The sequence below is a fragment of the Anastrepha obliqua genome, chromosome 1 (assembly GCF_027943255.1).
Source record: "Anastrepha obliqua isolate idAnaObli1 chromosome 1, idAnaObli1_1.0, whole genome shotgun sequence".
Lineage (NCBI taxonomy): Eukaryota > Metazoa > Arthropoda > Insecta > Diptera > Tephritidae > Anastrepha > Anastrepha obliqua.
In genome coordinates this window covers 133,481,965-133,507,865 of record NC_072892.1, presented here as the reverse complement: position 1 = coordinate 133,507,865, position 25,901 = coordinate 133,481,965, and the positions used below count along the sequence as shown (strand labels likewise).

Here is a 25,901-nt window from a genome sequence, read left to right as displayed (position 1 = left end):
GCTTAAAACATCGCATTATATGATTTTTGTTGTGGTATGAACTATATTTTTTATGAAAAAGTGGTGTGTTTACAGTGCCGCAAAGTAGTGTATATGAAAACTAATTGTAGGGGTACGATATCACAATGATAAGGTAAATTATAAGGTGAAGTCTAAAATAAACAAGACTGCATTTGTAAAAATGGTTTGGATGACGCCATCTTTTTAGTGAGTTAGTGCGTTGGAAGTTACATCCCTAGCAGTGAAAGCTTGGTGACATTTGGTTCAGTGGAAGCGAAGTTATTGCTTCTAAAGTGGCAGTATGTTTGTATAATATTATGGGTACAAAAACGAGTTCCAAACAAAGAGAAACGTGGTGTCTCCCATATGGACCTAAAACTAAGCGTCAAAGTGCCGAAATAAAGGACCCAGACGAGCCACCACCCAAAAAATCGCGTTTGGAGAAGTCAAAAATCAAGTCAATGCGCATTTGTTTTTACGATTCCGAGGCAATTGTCCATAAAGAGTTCGGCCAACGGTCCAAACCGTCAATGCAATTTTCTATCTTGGCGTTTAGAAGCGTTTGTTGCATCACATTCGTCGAATTCGCCCTGAATACCGCGAAGGAGGAAACTTGCGCTTATTGCATGATAATGCACCATCTCATCGATCCACTCTTGTGACTGATTTTTTGACTAGAAATCTCATTTTAACCATCAAACACTCACGGTGGCTCTCTGTGACTTCTACCTATTCGAAAAATTGGGTTTGATCATGAAAAGGAAACGTTTTGCATCCGTAGATGCCATCCGAAAGGTTTGTACCGACACCTCGATGGTCAATGACTTGAAACACTCTTTCGAAAAGCTTTTAGATCGCGCAAAACAGTGTATCGAGGGCAGATGGGACTATGTTGAATAAATAAACTCGAAGTTGTTAGAACAAAGCTTCCGTCCTTTCTATTTTGGCTCAGTGTTGTTTATTTTGGACTTCACCTTGTGTATGTACATCTTTACTACGCGTAATCGCCAAAAGGTGCAAACTCTTAACAAATTCGACGACTTTGAAAATCACAAACAAGTCACTCTCTATTCATTTGATATATTGTAACACATACATATGTAAGTATGTATTGGTAAGCACATCCACTCGTGCGTGCACATGTCTGTGTATGCATGTATTATTCCATTGCAATCAATTAATAGTCCAACACTTTATATATCATTAATGCAGACACATTATTTGCAAATAAATTACCACAAAATAACACTTACACCGTCTGCTGCCTCACGCTCTCTCTCTCTCTCTCTTTCACAGTCCCTTCGTTTCCCTTTCAACAAATCACCTTATTTGGCTTAATTTGTAATTTGTATTTGCCCTTGAGCACTTTTAACGCCATTAGAAGGCTTAAACCGCACTTTCACACACAGCCACACACATACACACATTCACACATGCCTGCCACTTTATTTATTTAATGCTAATGCGTTGGTGTTGATATAATCTCGCCCAAAGTCTCTTTGGAAATCTACACCAATTTTCCAATCGATAATTTGTTTTGCGTATTCTTCCATTCGTTTATTGCCAAAATTGTTTCCTTGGTCGGGTTGTGCTAATGTGCCCACAAATCAACACATGCACGCACACAAATAGACGTATCTCAAGTGAAAAAAATCCCCTCAATAAAAACACACTTGCCTTAAGGGCTTCGACAGAGCGGCGTAGGCATAGCAAAATAAATGGTTTTAATGCAGCGTCTGGCCAGCTGAGCTGTGAGTTGAATTGGATGATCGGTTGTCCGGCTCATCGATTGACCTTTGCAACGATTAATCAGCTTCAGTTACAGTCTCGCTAGAGCATTTCGACTGTTTTTTGTGGAGCATCAACGTTGCTTGCCATCCGTCAACACTTATCACTCATTGTCTGAATGCATGCACATCGGCACAAGGATTGCGGCAAAGCCTACGATAAAGTGGAGATTTTCGGCACGCAAGTACCCAATAGGAAAAGGGAAAACTTTACACTTCTCAATCAAATTGTTGAATAAGTTTGAAAATGCACAATAAATTAAAAAGGAAAGTGTGTCTTTTTATTAAGCTTGGGTTTTATAATTCATTTCAACCAGTTTTAAAAAAACAAAAGACACTATTTGTTAGCTGTTGTTCCTGTCACATTTGTCAGCATTAACATCGCTACTATTCCGGGCGTTTGAATTCTTTCACAGACCTTTAAAAATCCCCATAGGAAGATGGACTTTTACTTTGCAATCTCGCTGTTATTTCGGGTCTTCAAGCGCTTGAATGGTCCTCGCTTATTTTTTAAAAATCCCCACGGAAAATGGGCTCTGACTTTGCTGTCATTTCCAGCCTTCCAGCTCCTCGAAGGTTTGCTGCCTTCCTTTTTGTTTTTCAAAATTTACATTCACCAGACTGAGTTCATGTAGCTGAGCGATTTTTTGTCGCGTGATCTATGGTAAGTATGTTGGCCATTGGCGTAAGATTTTGTGAATAAAAAGTAAGCTGAAAAATTAAAAAAAAAAGCTATGTAATCTTCTTAAGATTTAGACCAATCAGTTTGACATTGTTCGTGTTGAAGAGTCTAGAACGAGTGGTGGAGAAATATATTCGAGTAGGGGTATTGCCGAGAAGTCAACTCAGTAGAAATCAACATGCTTACCAGAGTAGAAAATCACGTGAATCAGTCTTACACGATCTTGCTAGCAAGATTGAAGCCGGGCTGGAAGCTGACGCCTACACAATGGGCGTGCTTCAGGACATATGGGGGCTTTTGATAATGTCACTTTTGGCTCAATATGTTCCTCTACCGAACACCATGGAGTTAATCAAACCATTGTAAAGTGGATATATTCTATGCTCTTTGAGAGGTTGTTAACCGCTGGTGAGAACAGTGACGATCTAATCACCGTCAGGGCCAAGCAAGGATGTCTCCAAGGGCGTGTTCTTCCTCCGCTGTTGTGGTGCTTAGTCGTAGATTCTCTACTAACGGAGATGCATGAACTCGGTTTTCATGTCGAAGCATATGCGGACAATGTCTGTGCGCTAACATCGGATAAATCCTTAAGGAGGCTTTGCACGAAAGTGCAGGGCATTCTAGACAAAATCGATGACTGGTGCATGAGACAAGGTCTTTTCGTCAATCCGAACAAAAGCACCATTGTCTTGTTCACGAGAAAACGGAAATTGGATGGACCTCGTCTTTCATCACTAAAAGGTGTGCCACTTGGTCTTTCCAATAAAGTGAAATATCTAGGAGTAATCTTGGATAAGAAGCTGACTTGGGAAACACACGTTTCACTGAAGGTGAATCGCGCATTAAGGATTTTTCAGCAATGCCGAGAGGAGATGGAGCAGGAAACAGGTTGGAGTTTTCAGTGACAGTCAGGCTGCACTCAAGGCCTTGGACAACGCGAAGAAGACCTCAAAGATTGTTCAAGAATATTAGAAGAAGCTTAATTCTGTGGCAAAACAGAAAAAGCTCGTACTTATAAAAGGGGTTCCAGAGCACTGCGGGGTTCAAGGAAACGAAATTGCCGATGAATTGGCCAACTGTGGATCAGCGGTTCTTCCACAAGAACCAGAGCTAATAATCGGATTCAGTACGGCAGGAATCATAAATTGGTCTAGAACACTGCAAAGTATTTTGTGACAAGTCCGAACAGAAAACTGTTAAACTTTCTACTAAAACTTGGAAGGATGGTTGGTATTATTACAGGACACAACCTATGGGGTCAGCATATGACCACTATTGGGTTTATTGAGGACCCAGTGTGCCTGTCTTGCTTGAAAGAGCCGGATAGCACTGAGCACTTTCTCTGTGAGTGTCCTGCCTTTGCTAGAGCCAGACTACGAGTTTTTAATTCCGAAGTCGTGAGAATGAGTAATATTCATTCTATAATACTGAAGGACATTTACAGATTTACCAAAGAATCTGGGAAATTCTCACAGGACTAACTACCTAAGTCTCAGTCTCAGTCTCAGTCTCAGTCTCAGTCTCAGTCTCAGTCTCAGTCTCTGTCTCTGTCTCTGTCTCTGTCTCTGTCTCTGTCTCTGTCTCTGTCTCTGTCTCTGTCTCTGTCTCTGTCTCTGTCTCTGTCTCTGTCTCTGTCTCTGTCTCTGTCTCTGTCTCTGTCTCTGTCTCTGTCTCTGTCTCTGTCTCTGTCTCTGTCTCTGTCTCTGTCTCTGTCTCTGTCTCTGTCTCTGTCTCTGTCTCTGTCTCTGTCTCTGTCTCTGTCTCTGTCTCTGTCTCTGTCTCTGTCTCTGTCTCTGTCTCTGTCTCTGTCTCTGTCTCTGTCTCTGTCTCTGCCTCTGTCTCTGTCTCTATGTTTCCAACCCTTTTAATATAAGTTTCTCAGTCTCAGTCTCAGTCTCAGTTTCAGTCTCAGTCTCAGTCTCAGTCTCAGTCTCAGTCTCAGTCTCAGTCTCAGTCTCAGTCTCAGTCTCAGTCTCAGTCTGAGTCTCAGTCTCAGTCTCAGTCTCAGTCTCAGTCTCAGTCTCAGTCTCAGTCTCAGTCTCAGTCTCAGTCTCAGTCTCAGTCTCAGTCTCAGTCTCAGTCTCAGTCTCAGTCTCAGTCTCAGTCTCAGTCTCAGTCTCAGTCTCAGTCTCAGTCTCAGTCTCAGTCTCAGTCTCAGTCTCAGTCTCAGTCTCAGTCTCAGTCTCAGTCTCAGTCTCAGTCTCAGTCTCAGTCTCAGTCTCAGTCTCAGTCTCAGTCTCAGTCTCAGTCTCAGTCTCAGTCTCAGTCTAAGTCTCAGTCTCAGTCTCAGTCTCAGTCTCAGTCTCAGTCTCAGTCTCTGTCTCTGCCTCTGTCTCTGTCTCTATGTTTCCAACCCTTTTAATATAAGTTTCTCAGTCTCAGTCTCAGTCTCAGTCTCAGTCTCTGTCTCTGTCTCTGTCTCTATGTTTCCAACCCTTTTAATATAAGTTTTTTTTAGGTATTGTATATTCCATGATAAATACATATTTATAATTGGCGCTCACACGATTTGTTGGTTGATTGGATCAGCTCCTTCTCCAATTTGACCTACAATTTCACGCCTCTTTCGAATGGCAGATACTTTTTTATGAGGAGCCTCGCATGTTTGCTATTGCCTGCCGACTGCTGTCACAAAAAATTGTTCTCTCCATTGGCGTTCCATGCCCGGAGATTCAAGCCCGCGCACTACCAAATCATAATCACGCACCAAGTCATTAGGCTACGACAGGTGCTGTACATATTTTAAATATAATATAATATTTTGTAAAAATGTTAAAAGGAACCGAAGATATGAATCCTTATAAAACTCAAAATTTTTAGAATGGAATACATTTCAAAATTATAGAGTTTCTTCAAAGTTTTTCAGTTTTTTTCGTTTGATACACAATCCTGCAAATAAATGAATTTTCAAAAAAATGTACGACAATGTTCAAGTCGCTTGGCTCGCTTGCGGTCAAGGGATCGTTCGGCTACAGAAAATTTAACACAGAACGGAAAGGAAAAGTCAAGAAATGCGCCATAAAAAAATTATGATAATAAAATAAAATCTGAAAGATCCTCGTTGGCTCGTATCTTGCCATATTTAAATAATTCCCATTAATTGGTTTAGTTGGTTAGTGATTTATTTGAGTACAAAATTGTATACTTTTTTAAGTGGAAGACCTGAGAAATATTACTATTATTTATAAGACAGGTCAGAGATGCTTACTTACCTGATAAGTAGCCTCGAGATTCACTCTATTCTAAAATAAGTAATAGCTCCGTAACAGATGGAATAACATGAGCTCTAGTAGATATTGAGATGTTGTGCAAGATTAGCTAAAATGGAAAAAATTTAAAGTGGACGTGCGGGGTATTTAAAATGTCTCATTGGCATTCTCTTTGAGAAGTAAGTGTGAAAATTCTGTGCTCTTCATTCATTCCAAGGATGATAGATTTTCCAGGTTTGCCCCTCAACTATACTCGTATGAATACGAATATATATATATATATATATGTATGTTTTATAGTCCTATGGCTCCACGAAGGAGCAAAGAGCCGGGACAAGGTTCCATCACTTCTCCCTGCCATGCGCCGATCACTTGATTTCGCTCCAGGTTTTGCTGGCTTTGAATACGTCAGCTTCCAGATTTCTCCTCCAGGTTAGTGCTGATTTGCCTTTACAACGGCTAGCTTCAGGAGTCCAGTCGATTGCGCTGCGGGTGGTGTCAGTTTGGTCTCTTCTTAACAAGTGCCCGAACTAGCCCTTAGCATTGATGCCTAGTTACAATAATTTCACAGGTCAGTGCTTGAGGTCGTGCCAAGCTAGAAAATTCTCAATATTTTGCAGACACAACGGCTGCGAGAAACATGCAGCGTTTGGCGGAAAGAGGCAGCAAGGTTCCAGATTTCGCAATTGTATACAAGAGTGGACTTCACGGTGCAGTTAAATATTGTTATATTTGTGTTGTCGATGCATGCTCTTGAGCCACCATTAGTAGATAGCAAATAGCAAAAGGAGCCCATGCCCTCGTGCTCGGCGTTACCGATTTGGAATTTCTGTTTCAGTTGGTGTTACCAGCGTTAGTTTTTTTGACATGTCTGCAAAAGTGTGAGCCATCAGACAAACATCGTTAGCGTAATCAAGACCTTCGAGCAATCCATTTAGTCCTCATACTATTCCTTTAGTTTCACGTGCAGTGTTGCTCATCACGACACCCGTTCAAAATTATGTTAAAAAGTAGAGTTGATAGGATGCAGCCTTGTCGGACTCTAGAAGTGCTTGATGGGTCGTCTACCAGTTCCTTTTTAAGCAAGATGCCGGTAGCTGTTGCATCTGGTGTATAATGCTAGGGTTAACTCGAATAGGAGTGTTGATGCACCTTTACATGCCAGTGTATTCCTAATCGCTTGATGGACGAGGGTATCAAATGCTTTTTGAAAATCGATGAAGATAAGGTAGAGATGCGATCGCTATATCGCTGACTGCTCTTCTATTACTCTGAGTCGGTTGACGTGATCAGCTCGCAAGTTTGATTTGTCTTCAGAGCCCTCGATATGCGGATGTTAATTATTTGAGCAATTATTTTGTTCACCATCCTCAGAACCGTTATTCCCTGCCAGTTCTTACATTCTGATAGACCACCTTTCTTAGAAAGATTCATGATGGCACCTTCCTTCAACTCTACAGGCAGCTCCTCTTTATCCCAAAAGTCCTCATTTATCGGGATAATTAGGCGCACACTGGTTTCATAGACCGCCTGTAAGAGTTCAGATGCAATATTGGCAAGTCCTACTATAGGCAACTATAGTAAAAAAGACCGCCATAGTCGAATGGGTTGGTGCGTGACTACCATTCGAAATTCGGAGTCGAATCTCTGTGAAACACCAAAATGAAGAAAATGTTTTTTCTATGTGTATTTCTGTCATGAAAAATCTCCTCATAAAAAAATATCTGCTCTTTGGAGTCGGCATAAGACTGCCTCCTTTTGTGGAGCAACATCAAGACATATGCCACAAATAGGAGGAGGAGCACTATATATATAGTGAAAAAGGAAATTGTAGAGGGAACAGCGACTGACACGTCACTTGGGAGGTTCAACCGAATTCTGTACGATTATTTCACATGTATTCACACACTCGTTCAATCAGTCCTTCTGTAATTTTTTTCATATATTCCAAATACAATCTCAGTTTTTTGTAAACACATCCTAAGTGACGTCAGCCAATCAGCTGATTCTGCCGAATTTCCTCTGAGCCAAATAACGGTCTGTTAAATAGCACACCTCTAAGAATCTCTTGGTTATGCATTCATTGAGTGTTGACAAAAGAGAACGCGTTGCTCTTCAGGTGTGCAAATTAGTCCATCTGTTATTGGTGGCTGCTTTACACGACCGCCCGACTTGTGAAAACAGGAAGTCTAGTGGGCTAGCATGTTTGAACTCGCTTACCCCGGACCCTTCTCTGGATTTTGCCTCATGAACACTTCTACTCCTTATTTCGGTACTGATTTACGTTCTGCTGTTTAAGAAATTGCAGTGATCTTCTACATTCCGGAACAAAATTCTAGTTAGTGGCTACTGACCTAAGACTCATGAGTGTCTAGCATCTTGAATGACTCAAAGTTAGGCTGCATTCTCAAGAAATCTAATCCATGATATCGAACCCATGTTTGCCGTCATGCCTGCTTTGAGTTAAAACCGCTGCTGATTTTGCAAAATGTATGCACTTCTATCTTTTACAACAATTTTCCTTTCCTTCTTTTCCACTATCGATTCTCTTTTCCACTATCGACATTCTTAAGCCTACCTTCCACATCCATCGTCTGCTCAATCAAAACACCCATCGCTGCAGTTGCGTCAAATAAATTTATTTTTGGGCTATCCAATTCACAAATACATTGGCGCAGACAGCCTGACCAACATTTGCCTACTTCATGTCTTCCAACCAATGCTCGAGGGGTGGGCTTATGGTGTTGTGTTTCGTAAAGTAGACGCCGCCGCCGCCGCCGCTTCATCGCCTTCGCTCGAGAACCACTGAAGGATTAATGACCATCGATTCGACCACAAAATTAATCCAAGGCAAACAAGCGATTGCGGAATGTTGCCGAATGGAAGGCAATGAAAATAACAATTTTTATGGGCAGACCAAGTGAGCATTTGGATAGATGGATTGACGGAACACATATCGCAATGAAAGCTCATTCAATACAAACATACAAACACACATGGCGCTGAAATATATGGACGCACATATGTATGGTATATGTGCACGTGTGTGAGTTAAGCGTTTAAATGTCTGTATATTTACGCACACAATCGTTTATTTGACCAATTGACCGTTTATTTTTGTGGTATCGACGCTTTGTTTGGTATCCTCTGTAATCGCTTACTCGTTATCGTATCCTCTTCGGTTTTCACTTTTAACATTCGCGCCAGTTTGGGTAACCCCTTCGAGTGGCAGGCGCAAAAACTTCATAAGAAAAATAAGACAGCAAAAACAAACGTGGAAGGGAAATGCCAAAATAAAACACTGAATCTAGACATTTGATACCATTGATGTTTAGGAAGTGGATATCTATACATACATATATAAGTGCATACATACATACCCACACATTCATACATACAATTATATACATATACGTACTTTCCTCTATTTGCTTGCCTGGTGGGATTCTATTTGTCAAAATATATAAAATACTTGTAAATCCACATCATACAGCCAAGCACAGGGCTACTTAAGCTACCGCACATATTTGTGTATGTGTGTTTGTAGGTTTTAATACTAAATCGCTTTTATTTTGTGAAAAAGGATTCATTTCAGCTCATGCCGCTCAGTTTGTACGGAAGCTAAGGAATGTGGGGCAAATGTCATACCAGCAAATAGAAATCGCTGAGACAAGCCAAGCCAATGAATACACTCAAACTATTATACATCTACACACACGAAGACACAAACACATACACACTGGTGTGGATAGCCAGTTTGACATGCAATCGACTGGTGTAAGCGTTAGACAAGCAGCTCAATTCAAAGACTGACATTAGGCGTTCGACGGGCAGTCAAAGTAAATCCGTGATCATTGCGGAAATAATCTGCTCAGGCAATTGAGAAATTTCAACCAAATACTTGTTTTTGTATGTATGTATGTACATGCGAGGGGAGGGAAGATATGGAATCCGAACTATGACCATCAGAGGCGTTTTTGGGGGAACGACAAGAAACGTAAGGGTAGTAAGTTTGTCCGCGTGCTAGTTTATGTTGTGAAGTGTGGGTGAAGCTACATGTGTGTGAGTGCATAAATACAAGGGTTGCTTTTGATATTTTGCCCTCAATAATGAAAACGCAGTAAACTAATAAGGAAAATGGCTTTATTGTTTTTCAAAATATTCTTCTTGGAAGACATTTCTGCATTCGCTTAAAGAAATTTTCAAAGTACTTCTGGCACTCGAAAGTGGAAACCTGCTTAAAGGGTCAATAGCTTTTTCTAGCGTAGAAAAACGTCGACATCGCATTTTACAGTCTGTGTCAGAAAAAACGAACCGCGATTATTCATGAAGTATAAAAGATATATATATATAACATTTTTTTTACATGAAAGTATGCACAAAATTACCAGTCGTCATGACTCAATAGACCGTGTAGTCTCCATCGTTGTCGAGTATGGATTCATATCGGCATGCTTTGAACCAGCTTTTCTGCGTAGCTCGTCGACAAAGAGTACCAGATTTTACAAAATTGGCCACGAGTTGCTTTAAACCGTCGGCTGGCTTTCCAGTGAGATGCGTTCTTACAATTCTCCACACATTTTCAATGCGGTTAGCGTCTGGAGCCTGGGAAGGCCTGCCCATTATTGCGACGCTATTTTCTGGTTTCCAGACGTTACAGAGTCGATTTTGATGTTTTGCGTCATTATCCTCTTGCAATATCCAGTCATTGTTTCTTCCTGGATACACCTTTTATACCGATTCCAAAAGTCCTCGATTGTAAATTTTGACAATTTTTTAGACGTTCAAATTTTGGGTGAAGAGTTCCAAACATCCGAAACCGCGCTCGGAGAAGCAACCCCAAACATTCACTTTCACCGGGTGTTGAACAGTGCGCTGTACGATTTTAGTATGGCTCGTGGACCAAGCTCGCTTAAGTGGAAGCCAAGCCCAGAAGTTGCTTCATCCGAGAAAACAACCTTACTTCAATCGCGTTCCATGTTTTCGCTTGCGTAAGCCTTGCGTTTCTCAATGAGTTGATGATGTGGGACGGTAGGATATGTTCGTCTCCTTCAATCGTCGTTCGATGATGTTGATACTCACATTTATTCCCTTTTTAGCATGAATTGTGCGTGCTTGGCGTAGTCACAAAGAAGGGTCCCGCTTTAAGCTGCACTCGGAAAAGTTATCAACATTTTTCACACTTAATACCGCTGATTCCACATCACAGCAAACTTTTTTGATTTTTTGCAGTACCAAGAAGTTAGTTGATTTAAGTGGTGATTCGTCCAGAATCCAACATCGCTTCTCACTATTGTTGAAATCTAAGCCATACAGTTGTTCGAGAATCTCGAGTAGCGGTTTGTCCAGGGTTAACATTCTCTTCTTCCATAGGGTATGGCATTCGCAGAGGAAATGGAAGATTGTTTCCTTTTTCTCCGGTTGTTTGCAACTGTGACAGTATGTGTTGTGAGGGATGCCCATTTATGGTTTTCACTCAAGGTGTTAAGGCTATTCGTGCTTTGTTCTATCAGTTTAGAGATTGTTGTCGCCGAATCCAGTGCCTGGATAGCAGTACTTCCGCCTGAAGGACACTGCTGGTATTAGGGAGACGCATAGATTTTTCAATTTTAAGTCTATGAGAATATATACCAGCTCCAATACCACAATCCATTTTACTGCCATCTGTATAGACTGTAGTATCGAAGTTATTTAGTGAGAATCCCTTATTCCGTTCCTTCCTCGGTGGCAAGAGAGTGACAAAATTTCTATTGAATGTTATCGTGGGAACGATCTAGTTAGTCCTCGTCGAGCTATACTGAAATTTTTGCAGTAATAGACTTTCAAGGCCATTAGTTTTTTCCTTCCAGCGACCCGCTTCATTTAACCTAACCTCTGTATTCTGCCTTCCTTACCCTTTCTTCGGCATTTAATTTCCAGCTAAGTTTGGAGTCCAGAACTACCCCTAAGTATCGGTCAGTTCATATGTTCGCGCGTTTTTTAAAGGTTTTAAAATTAATAAAAAAGATGTTTAAAGTATTTATTAATCAATAATATATTTTCCTTCATTATTTGCAATGTCTTCCCAACGTTTAGGCAAATTTTTAATTCCCTGCCAAAAAAATTGTTTGTCTTTGGAGCCAAACTACGCTTCGACATCCCTTTTTATAGCTTCTTTTGAGGAGTAGTTCTCGTTGCTCATATGGGATTGAAGTCCGCGGAAAAGGTGATAATCACAAGGTGCAATAACTGGAGAGTATGGGGGATGCGGATTAGCTCCCATCCGAGGTCGTTCAGCTTGCCTAATGTTTGCCATGCGGGGCATTGTCGTGGTGAAACAAAACTTTGCGTCTATTCACTAAAAACGGTCGATTTCTGTTAAGTGCCTCATTCAGGTTTGATAGGTGATGGGAATAATAATCAGCAGTTATCGTCTGGTTTGGTACCAGAAGTTCATAATAAGGACTACCGGCCATATCCCAGCAAATAGACAGGGGAATCTTCTTGGGGTGAAGGCCATCTCTACGGGTCGGTTCTGGTGTTTCATCTTTATGTAACCATTGGCGTTTGCGAACAGAATTATTGTAAAGGACCCATTTTTCATCATCAATGACGATACGTCTCAAAAAACTTTCATTTTCAAGCCGTTGCACCAGCTGAGAACACACATTCACTCTCTGCTGAAGGTTGGCGACGGAAAATCTATGCGGAACCCATTTTTCCAGCTTTGAAACCTTTCCCAACTAAACCAGGTGCCTGTGAACTGTTCCATGCGATGAATTTAACCTCTGAGCTATTATATCGTCTGTGAAATTTGGCTCAGCTTCCACGAGTTCGAGCAAGGCGTCGGAGTTAGTCGGAGTTACCACTTCGGGGTTTTGAAAACCACTTGAGCGCAGTCCTTACACTCACGGTATCCTCTCCGTGAGCAGTGTTTATTTCTGCAGCAGCAATTGTTGCATTTTTACCACTTTTATAAAAAAAATACAAAATATGCCTCTTATACGCGTTCGAAGATTCCATTTTATTTTTTAACAACACGAGCTTCTATCAAAATCTATTAAAATCACTTGTTGAATGCACAAAGGAAATATAAATAGTTCCGAATTATTTTTTGTCTGCAAAAATCCTTCTAAAGTGAAATTATGGGTAAATATGCACGAGCTTATGGACTGACCTGATAATTTAATTTTTCTCTTTTATTTTATTGAATTAAATTTTTCTGTTATTTGGTTCAGGGGGTGATTCCCATTTCAAACGTCAAAAAATACGGTTTTTTACGAATGTTTATTGGGAAAACTATCAGTTGAATCTTTTGGAAAACTTACAGCCATATTTATTATGCATTATATAAAATCAACTTCAATTTTCGGTCGATTTTCTGGGAAATTGTGGCTTTGACAACGATCGAGGTGAAATTTCTATGAAAATTCTTGGTCGCTGGCCGCCACGATAACTCAGCTCCAGGTTGTCTGAAAGGAAAAATTCAAATGGTATTTTACTCCTTATGAATCCTATATGAGTTTCAGTGTGAGCTATTGAAAAAATTTTTTTTCGAAAATTAATATAACTGCGATGGTTGAAAGACAAAGTTTGTTTTTTCGCACATTTTTTCCTCGGATTTTTATTAATAAAAAAATCATGCATGTATCTTATTTTCCGTAATTTATGATAGAGACAGATATTATTTCGATATTCGTGTCAAATTTGACAGCAATCGACCGAATAGTTCTCGAGATATCATGGCGGTCGTATAGAAAAATGCTGTTTTGAGAAAAACGAATTCAAATATTTATGTGAAAAAAGGTATATATTTAAGACTCACAGCATTTTCGTGTTAATCAGCTGTTTCAGGACCATATAGTACTCCCTCTTCCTCTTCAAAAAATTGATTTTGTATCATTAGCTGACCCTGACGTAGAATTCGAGCTTCTTTCGTTGCATTAAGGCTCGGCTATTGCTCGCGCGCTTTCTCAGTATTATGGAACGCGCCGAGTTCATTGATCACACATAACTTCGTCAATTTAACGAATTTTGTCATGAAATTTTGCACATAGTTCTTTGAAAGTATAATAAACAAGAATCGGTCAAAAAAAAAAAATCAATTTTTTAAGCTGGGGAATAGGAACCCCCCCCTTAATTTAATTTAGTCTAATTTAATTATATTTTATGCTAAGATATTTTAATTTTTTTATTGTTTTAAATTTTGAGTAATTTATTTAAGCTAATTTTAGATTTAATTTAATTTAATTTTAAGTTATTCTTTTTTTATTAAATTAATTATTTTTTAATTTATTAATTTTAATTTTTTATTTTATTTACTGTAATTTAATTAAATTTGAAGTTATTTTATTTTTTTAATAAATTTAAATTTTTTTTAATTTGTTTAATCTATAATTATAATTTAAGTTTTAACGCTATGATTTTCAATTTTTTGTAATTTACATAATTCAATTTTTGATTTTTTTTGCCTTAATTTAATTAAATTTTATTTTATCTCAACTTATTTCCTTTAACTTTATTTTATTTATTTTTTTCTAAATTGTGTGCAACCAAGTCTGCTGAACTCAAAAGCAGTTAATGAACCAAAACAATTGATTTTACATCTGCTCTACATAAGCGATTATCAACTCCAGTCAAAATATGTAGTCGGAAACATATGTTTAGGCGCACAGACCAAATTTACATTTAAAAAGTAATAAATTACAGCCATTCTACAAGCTTTTGGCAACTGCCGACATATGTTGTAGGCCAAAGCTGAACAACTGTTACGAGCAACATTTCCTATGTATTTACATATTTATAAATGTATTTATGTGTGTCTACTTTTGCTTGTAGTTGGTCGAAATCCGTACTTCTGTTAGACTAAGCCCCTGCAATTATAGTTCAACTGCTATTTGTATATCAATAGGTTTTATCATTTTATCGTTTGTTGTTATGCATCTAACATCAAACGCTAAAATGAACAAACATGCGCACGCACACTTATGCGCTTATGTACTTAAAGGAATTACTAATATTTACATATATAAAAATTAGTTGTGTTAGTTGAGAGTAAAACTCGGATATATGGCCCTTATTATGAGCAACATTCGATCTTCGAACATAATCGAAAGTGCTGGTCGAACGAATTTTCATTTGGTATTATGAATTTCGATTGCTCGACGCATTTACAATAGATAATTTTTTCTCAGCTGATACAGCAAATCAAAATACAAGAAGAAGCGATTGTATTGAAATTCTTTGTCAACAACATTTTTAAAAGCTAAAACAAGTATTTTTTGTGAAAATGATTACAACGGAGTTGTGGTTCGACGGTTCATCGGACGATGAAAGATTAGTGGAACTAGCTAGTAGTAGACAACGGTTGAAGGACGCATCGAACACCCTAGAAATGGTTTCCACTGAGTAAGTTTAGAATTTTTAAAATGTGTTGACGTACTTAGTATTACAGAAATGTCCTTACAGATTTTTCAAAGAACTTTAGATTATCTAAAGAGGCGTTTATGAACCTACTGTCCAATACAGAAAACCATTTGCAGCAGTGCACTCGAGCCAAATCCATTCCAAATATTTTAAAGCTAGCAGTTAGGCGATTTTGTGCTCAGAGATCGTACAAATTGAGCATTGGCAATGAAGGTCTGTTGTGCTATCAGAAGTAATAGATGTCCTGGAAAATTATAAAGGGTGATTTTTTAAGAGCTATAGGAAAAAAACTAAGCAAAAAACACACGTAAAATTCAGAAAAATGCAGGAAATTTTTATTTAAATCGATAGTACAGTCCATATAATTTAATGTTTGCAGATTATTTCATGCAAATGTTGACCGCGACTGCGCTTCAAATGGTACATCCAATTTTGGCATACTCTTTCCAATGTTTCGGCCGGTATCTCACATATAAATGCTTTAATGTTGTCTTCCAATGCGTTAATTGAAGCAGGCTTGTCTGAATAGACATGAGCTTTAACATAGCCCCACAAAAAATAATCTAAGGGCGTTATATCGCACGATCTGGGTGGCCAATTGACAGTTCCCGAACGTGAAATAAAATGTTCACCGAACTCGCCTCTCAACAAGTCCATTGTGACGCGTGCTGTGTGGCATGTGGCACCGCCTTGCTGAAACCTGAAACCACATGTCATGCAAGTCAAACTATGGCATTTTGGGCAAAAAAAATTTGGATATTATTTCACGGTAGCGCTCACTATTCACAGTTACGTTACGATTCGCAGCATCTTTGAAGAAGTACGGTCCAATGATACCTCCAGCCCATAAGTCGCACCTGTGACATTTTCTAGATACATTGATACGTCTTGCAATTCTTCTGGCTGATCTTCAATCCAAAATCGACAATTCTGCTTATTTTCGTACCCATTGATCCAAAAATTAACTTCGTCGCTGAACACATGTTTTCGATAAAAAAGTGGATCTTAAACTTTCTTAACAGAACACGCATTTTTATAATAAAGTTCAATGATTTGCAGGCGTTGTTCGTTTGTAAGACAATTCATGGTTAAATTATAGACCAAACTGAAGATGTTTGACAGTGAAACAAAACGCAACGTGCTGATAGCAATTTCTTTTTGATCTGCAGTCTTTTTGTTTTTTCAGAACTTCTTTATATACGCGGAATTTCTCTCGTTTCAGTTGCAAGAGTTCATCGGTTGCATTTTTTTTAATTCGTAACTTTTTGTTGTACAGGGTGGCTGATGAATTTTGCTACATTAAGAAACTCAAATAACTTTTTTTTAGTGTATGGAATTCATTTATTCTTTTTCAAGTTGAAGGTCATTAAATTTTATTAAATGTAGCTTAACTAGTTTTAAAAATAATTGAATTTAAATGCCCCCCATGCTCGTTGACACAAGTGCGGCATCTTAGTAAAAAGTTGTTCATTGCTGCTTTGAGAGTTGCGACAGGAATAGCCGCAATTGTTGCCCGAATGGATTGTTTTAGTTCATCCAAATTTGTTGGCTTTGTTTTATAAACTTCTTGTTTACATAAACCCCACAAGAAAAAGTCAGGTGCAGTAAGGTCAGGCGACCTGGGGGGCCAACGAAATTCGGAGTTTCTTGAAATCAGTTTATTGGGAAATTTTCGTCGCAACTCTGTCATAACAGTCTGGGCTATGTGAGACGTTGCCCCATCTTGTTGAAACCACACAGAGTTGAAAGGAATTCTCTTTCGGCGTAGTTCTGGATAGAAAAATTCTTTCAGCATTTTCAAATAACGGTCTCCAGTAACCGTAACGGTGTGACCATTTTCTTCAAAAAAATAAGGCCCGACAATACAGCGTGAAGAAACCGCACACCACAGTGTCACGCGAAGAGGATGCAATTCCGTCTCGTGAAGTATCTGAGGGTTAGAAGTACTTCATATTCGACAATTTTGTTAGTTCACATTGCCGTTTAAATCGAAATGGGCCTCATCAGACATGAAAAGGCAGTTTAACATGTTTTGGTCTTCTTGCACCATTTGCAGGATCTTCTGGCAAAATTCCAAGCGAATCGGCAAGTCTGCTGCATTCAGTTTGTTAACCATTTGAATTTTGTAGGGAAATAAGTCTATATCTTTGTGCATTATTGTTTGCAAAGACTGTCGACTGACACCAAGTTGAGCAGATAAGCTTCTTGTTGAAACCCTTGGATTGCTTTGTATAGCTGCAGCTACAGCAGCGATCGTTTCCTCCGTCCGAACTGGTGAGTTTCGATGATAAGGCCTTCTTGCGACTGTTCCTTGCTCAGCAAAGTTATTCACCAGTCTCATTATGGTCCATCTGCTCGGGGGATCGCCGCCAAACATCCGCCTGTACTCTCTCTGTACCAAAACTGCAAATTAAAACAAAAATGGAACAGATAACTTAAAAAGAAAAAAAGTTATTCAATTTTTTTTTGGTAGCGGCTTTCATCAGCCACCCTGTATATTCCACTATTTCTGCAGCACATTGCTTTATTTCGTGCGAGGTAGAAATCATTTCTGCATAGAATCATTTTTGGCCATCAGTCTGCAACTCCAGTAATTTCAATCTCTCTGCTTTTTGAAACTTTTTATTTGTCTTCGTTTTTCCTGCTGGTTCCTCGTGAACCTTTAAATTTAATTCCGCTTCACTTTCCTCAGAGTTTTGAACCAGAAGTTCTGGGCTGGGATTTGACGGGGACAAAACTGTGAACTGGTCACTGGTCGTTGTATCCAGGCCAAATTCCACCCCAGGCGGATTTGTGCAGCTATCAAGTTGCCGTAAACCGATTATACTTTCTTCGGTATTTGAAAATTCCTGAAGTTTGTTAGGGCACCCAGCTGTTGCTCGGAGTGCAGCTTTGTTTTGCGACATTTTTTTTCGCTTTTGACTTCATGTCAGCCCATACCTGCCAAGCGCGAATTAAAATGTATTTCTACAAACATCACAAAAAAAACCATTATTAACCTTAATCCATTTTGCTGCCGTTTTAACTGGTGGTTCCAAGCAATTCAGCTCCGTTGTCAACTCCTCCCATTTTTTTGCTGCTTGAACTTTGGCGCAAATCCCTTTTGCGAATTGTGGATTCTCTTCCATTAATGCAACCAGCCTTTCTAATTGCTGTTTGGTACTCACGACGTTCGACCTGCATAAAATTAACAAAATTAGTAAATGTTTATTATTTGGTTACTATCATATAAAACAATAAATAATCGCTAACAACTTACATTTTAACAAATTTTCCCACAATATGCTACACAATCGAAAGTAAAATTGCATTCGACTCTAAATTCGGTATACAACGAAAATTTCGACAGGGTTGCACCGCTCATAATACTAAATTGACATTCGATTTTTGATCTTCGACAATCAGCGAATATCGAAGATCGAATCTAATTCATAATAGGGGCCTCTGTTACAAATTCGATTTCGATTTACATCTACTCGATATTTCAGTGTTGTTGCTTTCTCTGTTATTTTCCGTTCGCTTATCTATGCGTACATATATTCATTGAACATTTGTTGTTGAGTCTTGCATTGCTTTGTTGTTGCTTTACGCAGTTCAGTTGTCATTGCCATGCTATTACAAGGCCGGATTACAAATACTTATCATATCGCAATGTTCTACTAAATACTGCTTGTTTCTATTGTATTGTTATTTGTTAGGCGCATTTCATATGGATAATTGGGAATTTCTCACTGTGAGCCGCTGTTAATGACAATTTGTTTTTGGATTTAAGGAGATTTCACTAATTTATTTAGCGGCGGCGATTGTTGAACAAGTGGTGAAGGTTCTTTTGCGACTGGAGTGACTAATAACGGTATTTTGAAATGTTTTGTTCCCACAAATAAATAATTTAAAAAAATAGTAGCTAAATTTTGTCAATCTCATCATATAAATGCATCTTCGTAGCCCAAATCTGCAATAATCTCTATTATCTGCAGTTGTATTGCAACCGTACTTCAATACGAATTTTCCAAACCAATGAAAAGTAGCCAATGTTATTTCGTTTTCTAAAGGTAGTCATTATGGTTCTCCCATGGTACTTAAAGGCCTGCCAGCTTTTTACCAGCGTTAACAAAAGTTTCTGAATAAATTATTTGGATTTAAACTCTTGAGTGAGTGCCAGTTTGGATTAATATTTGGTCACAGTTATACGACAGCATTCTGCGTGCGTTATCAAAGTTTTAATCATTTGAATACCCCTAGACTTCTCTAAAGCTTTTGATACTGTAAAAATTAATATCTCACTTTTAATCTCGTAAAATTTCTTTGGTTTTACTAAAACACCCAAGTACCTTTAGAAAATACCGTAATATGTCATAAATAATTCCGTCGGGCGTACGTCAAAGATCTACATTGAGCGCAATTCTCTCTACTGCTTTCAATAATGACATTGGTTGGGTTAGGTTACCTAGTTTGCTTGTCTAAGGCAAGACACTCGGTGGCTTTAAGGCCCATTGCGATACCTGCAGTTGATTTCCATCCTTTACCTAAGTTGCTAAATCACTTGGATCTTTTTTGGAGAAGGTAGTTAATCCATGGCGGCCGCCGTAGCCGAATGGGTTGGTGCGTGACTACCATTCGGAATTCCCAGAGAGAAGGTAGGTTCGAATCTCGGTGAAACAACAAAATAAAGAAAAAGTTTTTTCTAATAGCGGTCGCCCCTCGGCAGGCAAAGGCAAACTTCCGAGTGTATTTCTGCAATGAAAAGGCTCCTTATAAAAAATATCTGCCTTTCGGAGTCGGCTTGAAACTGTAGGTCTCTCCATTTGTGGAACAACATTAAGACGCACACCACAAATAGGAGGAGGAGCTAGGCCAAACACCCAAAAAGGGTGTACGTGCCAATTATATATATATACTAGCTTATACCCGTGCGTTGCACCCCACATTTCTATCAAAAAGTATGCAATGTAAATAAAACAACTTTAACCTTTTTAAGACAGTTTAGGTATTATTTAAAACGATCGGATATACGACATTTTTTGTTATATTATTTTGAGTATAAATAAAAAGGTTTTTCGGTGCACCAACTCTGGAGCAGGCTACATATAATTGGCCATGGGTAAAACATGAGTTGGTTAGATTGCTGGACTGTTTACTTACCGATGAAGCTTTACCAATAAGAGAATGCATTGAATTCAGGAATACCTCTTTCGTTGATAATATAAATTCGTTTCTATATCAAATGGTCTAACCCCCATTTTTCTCTAGGAGTACTAAATACTAACTTCATTAAACTTTTTACCAATTTTTGGTATTCTACCATAAATACGTCCAGTAATATGCAGTATGAAAAATCCCATTTGTATAGGAGGTGTCACGTCAGATTTCTAGCTATCACCAGTTTTCATGCAGGTGTTAGGTATTAACCTTACATAATCTCTTACCAAATTTCAGTCGTCTAGCCCAAATACTTCCGGAGATATGGACAATGAAAAATTGCATTAATATGGGAGGTGCCAAGCCCCCTTTTTCGTTTTTCTCAGTTTTCTTTGAGGTGTTAGGAATTAACCTCATATCACCCCTTCCCAAATTTCATTGGTCTAGCCTAAATACTTCCAGAGATATGAACTATAAAAAATTCCAGTTGTATGGGAGGTGCCATGCCCCCTTTTTCGTTATACGCAGTTTTTCTGGATGTGGTAAGGATTAATGCCATATAACCCTTTACCAAATTTCAGTAGTCTAACGTAAATACTTCCAGAAATACGGACTGGTAAAAATTCCATTTGTATGGGAGGTGCCACGCCCCCTCTTTAGTTATACGCAGTTTTTGTGGATGTGGTAAGGATTAATGTCATATAACCCCTTACCAAATTTCAGTAGTCTAACGTAAATACTTCCAGAAATACGGACTGTTAAAAATTCCAGTTGTATGGGAGGTGCCACGCCCCCTTTTTCGTTATATACAGTTTTTCTGGATATAGTAAGGATTAATGTCATATAACCTCTTACCAAATTTCAGTAGTCTAACGTAAATACTTCCAGAAATACGGACTGTTAAAAATTCCAGTTGTATGGGAGGTGCCACGCCCCCTTTTTCGTTATACGCAGTTTTTGTGAATGTGGTAAGGATTAATGTCATATAGCCCCTTACCAAATTTCAGTGGTCTAACGTAAATACTTCCAGAAATACGGACTGTTAAAAACTCCATTTGTATGGGAGGTGCCACGCCCCCTATATATGTCAAAATATTTTTTAGCCTATGACCATCCCGGTAAGGTATCCAGTTCGTGTTTCAAATTTGGTTACGATTGGTTTATGAGTTTGGGACGCAAGTCGATCTATAGATACATACATAATTTGAATTTTATATATACAGATATATATATATATATATATAGAGACATGCTGCAAATTTACCAGGTCCTTCGAAGACATTCACAGAGGAGGTGTTGTACCACCTCAAGTTCTTCTTCATCGCCACAACTCGTGCAGAAGTCTTTGTGACCTCTGCTAGGATGGGCTTTAAGGCCAACTTCTTTGGCCCGGAGTCCGTTTTGCCACTCCTTTCTGCAGTCATCAAAGCCACGATCAGCAAACGGGTTACTCTAACCCACAAGCGAGCTTAGCAGGCTGAGACCCAAGCCGACAGGTCCAAAGTGGAAGGACGAGTTGCTGGATAGCGAAGCCCTAAAATATATGATCGAGCAACTTCAACCCGCTGCTGATTCTGCCGAGAATAGGACGAAGCTCCTAGTAGAAGGACTAAGAGAAGCTTGTGATACCTCCATGCCCAGGCGAGTAATGCGCCAACACATATACCTATGCTACTGGTGGAACGAAAACATCAAATCACTAAGATTTCAAGAAGAAGTAAACACTTGTACTTTTACCCAAAGACAATAACAAGCCTGGCGAACCTGAGTCTTACCGACCAATATGTTTACTAGACACAATGGGGGAAAATTCTGGAGAGAATTATTTGCGACAGGTTGTCGTCTTTCGCTGAAGACAAAGGTATTCTATCCACATACCAGTTTGGCTTCAGGAAATCCCGCTCAACAGTAGATGCTATCAAATGTGTAGTAGATTTAGCAACAGAAGGCGGGAAAAAAGAATACTGCGTTGTGGCAGCTCTGGACGTCAAAAATGCTTTTAACACAGCTATCTGGCAGCATATAGTAGAAACCCTCGAAAAAATAGGGTCGCCTGGTTATATAATCAAAATAATTGAGAGCTATTTCAGGGACCGTAAACTGAGGTTTAGAAGTGACAAAGGCGTTGAGGAGTATATCGTATCAGCAGGGGTTCCTCAAGGATCAGTTCTGGGCCCACTGCTATGGAACCTAATGTACGATGTGGTTCTAAGACTGGATATGCCCCCTAGAACTAAAGTCATTGGATTCGCGGATGACATCGCGGTGGTAATGTTAGCAAAACATATCCACGAAATTGAGAGGATCGCCAGCGAATCAGTAAGCAGAATCAAGACTTGGATAAGGTCTGCGAAGCTGGAATTAGCTGAGCATAAGACCGATGTAGTTCTAATAAGCAGCAGGAAGATAGTAGAAACTATAAATGTAAATGTTGGTTCTGTAACCATTAGTTCAAAACCCGCTATAAAATACCTTGGAGTGATAGTTGACAGCCATTTAAACTTCAAAACGCACCTGGAATACGCCGTGAAGAAAGCATCGAGTGTGCAGTCTTGCTTGTCGTGAATCATGCCAAACAATGGCGGACCTAGCCACAGCAGAAGAATGCTATATAGCAGGGTAGTCAGCTCAGTTCTTTTGTATGCCGCACCGATCTGGGCTGATGCACTGAACTTAAAAAGCTTCACAAAAAAACTGACAGCCGTCTATCGGCTAAGCGGTTTACGAACTATCTGCGGCTTCCGTACAATTTCGGACGATGCTTCCTTCGTTATGGCAGGGCTAGTCCCCGTAGACATTTTGGCGAAAGAAATGCAGAGAGTGTATATGAGACTATCTGAACACAACGGTAGAGCAAGTCGTAAAACTATTGTAGAAGAAGAAAGGCGTCGTTCGATCGCCCACTGGCCAGACCGGTGGAACAGTTCACCGAAAGGTAGATGGACGCATGGGCTAATACCCATTCTTACGACGTACTTAGAAAGGAACCATGGGGAAAAAAACTTCCACCTAGACCAATTTCTTTCAGGGCAGGGAGAAAATACCTCCATAGATTCGGCCATGGCAGTTCCTCAAACTGCCCAATCTGCACGGAGGGAAGAAGACTCTAACCACGTCCTGTTCCAATGTCCACGCTATGCTCCCGAAACTTGTGGTATATTAAACGAAGAAAAAATTCCAGATTTTATGCTAAAATCGAGCGATAACTGGAAGCGAATCTGCGCGCATGCACAATGTATCCGCAATGATCTAAGACGCGCGGAGGTTCGTAGACGAAATAACTAGAAGCCTATGAGCTAACCAGCCCCGTGAGGTAATTCCTTCCGCGGGGAGAGTGGTAGATAGTGGAGAGGTGTTTAGTACGTAAAGTGTAGCTGTGAGGCTACAAGTCGTGCATACTGCTATGCCGGTATAGCAGTACTCATGAGAGTTCCCTCTTCATGGGCGTCATCCCGGAACAAAAAAAAAAAAACAAAACCCACAAGCGAGCTTAGCAGGCTGAGAGTGGCTGCAAATGGACATAACTGATGTTGTTTGTCATGTCCCACCGACTGTCGCAGTTTCTCCTGTCAGTAAACGGAGGGGACTGTAGGAGGCTGGTTGGACTGATGATGGGCCACTTTCTATGGGTAAAATACATGAAATCCACCTTTTCCCTCTCAGACAGTGCACTCTACCCAGCATATACGGGGGAGTATGAGACGGCAGATCACTCTCTGTGCGTCTGCCCGGGCTTTGCTCGAATTAGGCTTGAAGTCTTTAGCACTGATGTGTTAAGAAGCTACCACCTTTGCCCCTTAGCACCACAATATCCGCTCAGATTTCAGATTTCTGGTAGATTTAAAGATACTTAAAAAGCGAACCCAAGCACAGTACAATGGACTTAATTGTGTCTGAGTACTGTACTTGCTAGTCTGCCCCGACAAAAAAAAAGGAAGAAAATGTGACATAAACTGGTCACCTAAACCATGCAATCAAACTCCACCAGACTACTAGGGGTGTTTTGAAAAGTAAAATCTATGTAAGTCAACACAACATTCGGACCGAGATTGCTCGACTCAATGCGATAATGTGTGAGCAAGCTTTTTAAAATTCTAATTCTCGTATGATAACCGGTAGACGCGCTCTTGGTAAACATTTAAATGATGTAATTTTAATATTATTAAGAAACGTATTTTGATTAAAAAATAGTGAGATCTGAAAGAATCTACATTTTTACATTTACTATTTTAAATATCTAAACACGTGTTTTGGCATACCCTTTATTTATTTCTAAGATTTATTATCACGCGTATTTCTGCATTTTTATGTGCGACCATGAATTATGATCAATTAATATGAGTAATATGAGTAAATTTATGTATGTATGTGTGTGCAGTTATGCGTAAGGTGGCGCTACGCGTACCAAAAGCCTCTCTAAAATAAATCTCAATCTCTCACACGCATATGTATCTATACCTATATACGTGCTAGTGGGTAAACAAGTATGTACCACTAAACCTGGCGTCATGCACGCGGAAGTATGTCTATGTGTATGTGTATATTTAAATGTGCAACCATCTTGCTGTCTGTTGACAGCGACAGAATCATTATTAATTATTCAATAAATTAATTAGCTATTTCTCGGTAATTGAGCGAAAATTAATTTAAATGTGCAATGGCATTAAGGTGCGATGTACACCTTGCCGTAAATCAAATACTTACGTACGAGCAAACATACATACATACTTACACTGTGTTACAAAAGGGAGGCGGTTATGACAACAAGCCACAAAAAATTTGAAGTATGAGAATCAGAGAGAGAATGGGAGAGCAAGCTATACGTTCTCAATACGCACTGAAATACCTAGACGTCATGATCGACTGCCAAAATTTTAGAGCTTATATTGACTACGCGATAAAGAAAACGGTGAACATCCAAGGATCTTACCATAATGCCATAAGGGAACCACATCGGATGATACGGCTTTTGTCATAGCTGGCAAGATAGCAGGGGATATACTCGCGAGCGAGATGAAACGAGTCTACGACAGATGTGCAGCTGATGCCGAAATAAATAAAAAAGCGGAGAAGCGGTGGTTTCACTAAGAAGGTGGCAAAACCGATGGAATACATCCAGTAAAAGGTGATGGGCCTATAAACTGGGTCATGGTTCAACCGTAGTTTTCGTGATGCAACTTATCACGTGAGACAACTCCTTCCTGGCCGCGGAGACTTTAGAAAATACCTGTATAGGTTTGGGCACGACGATAACCCTTTTTGCCCTGTGTAGACCAATGTTGAAAAAGACGCGGAACATGTCAGTTTCCACTGTCCACGGTTAATGGCAGAAAGTAGACTTCCAAATGCAACCGACAAAGTTGGCTGTATGATGAAGTCCGCAGAAATATGGGAGGAAGTGGCTACATTCATTACCAGAACTCGAAGGAAGCTAAGATATATTGTGTAGGCGGGAGGGCGTAGCGGATAGATATTGACGAAGCTATATAGCTAACCAGTCTTGCGAAGTAATACGTTGAAGCAGTACCGCAAGGAGTGTGATGGAGGAGACGGAGTTCAGGGTTTAGTACGTAGGCGTACTGTCCTGCAAGTCCAGCACAGTAAGATAATTACTGACTGAGATGTACCTTTAGCAAGCAGTATGATTCGTCTATCGGCAGATTCCCCCTTCGATACTAA

At 39.5% G+C, this 25,901-nt stretch overlaps 1 protein-coding gene across 1 annotated transcript in view; it reads right to left on the bottom strand.

Moving 5' to 3' along the window:
- Nucleotides 1-4,316: 4,316 nt before the first annotated feature.
- Nucleotides 4,317-25,901, bottom strand: part of LOC129237278 (uncharacterized) — a 112,493-nt gene continuing 90,908 nt past the window's right edge. The window contains exon 2 of the mRNA XM_054871929.1: nucleotides 4,317-4,736. Coding sequence (XP_054727904.1) covers nucleotides 4,317-4,736 — 420 coding nt within the window. The remainder of the gene's footprint in view (nucleotides 4,737-25,901) is intronic.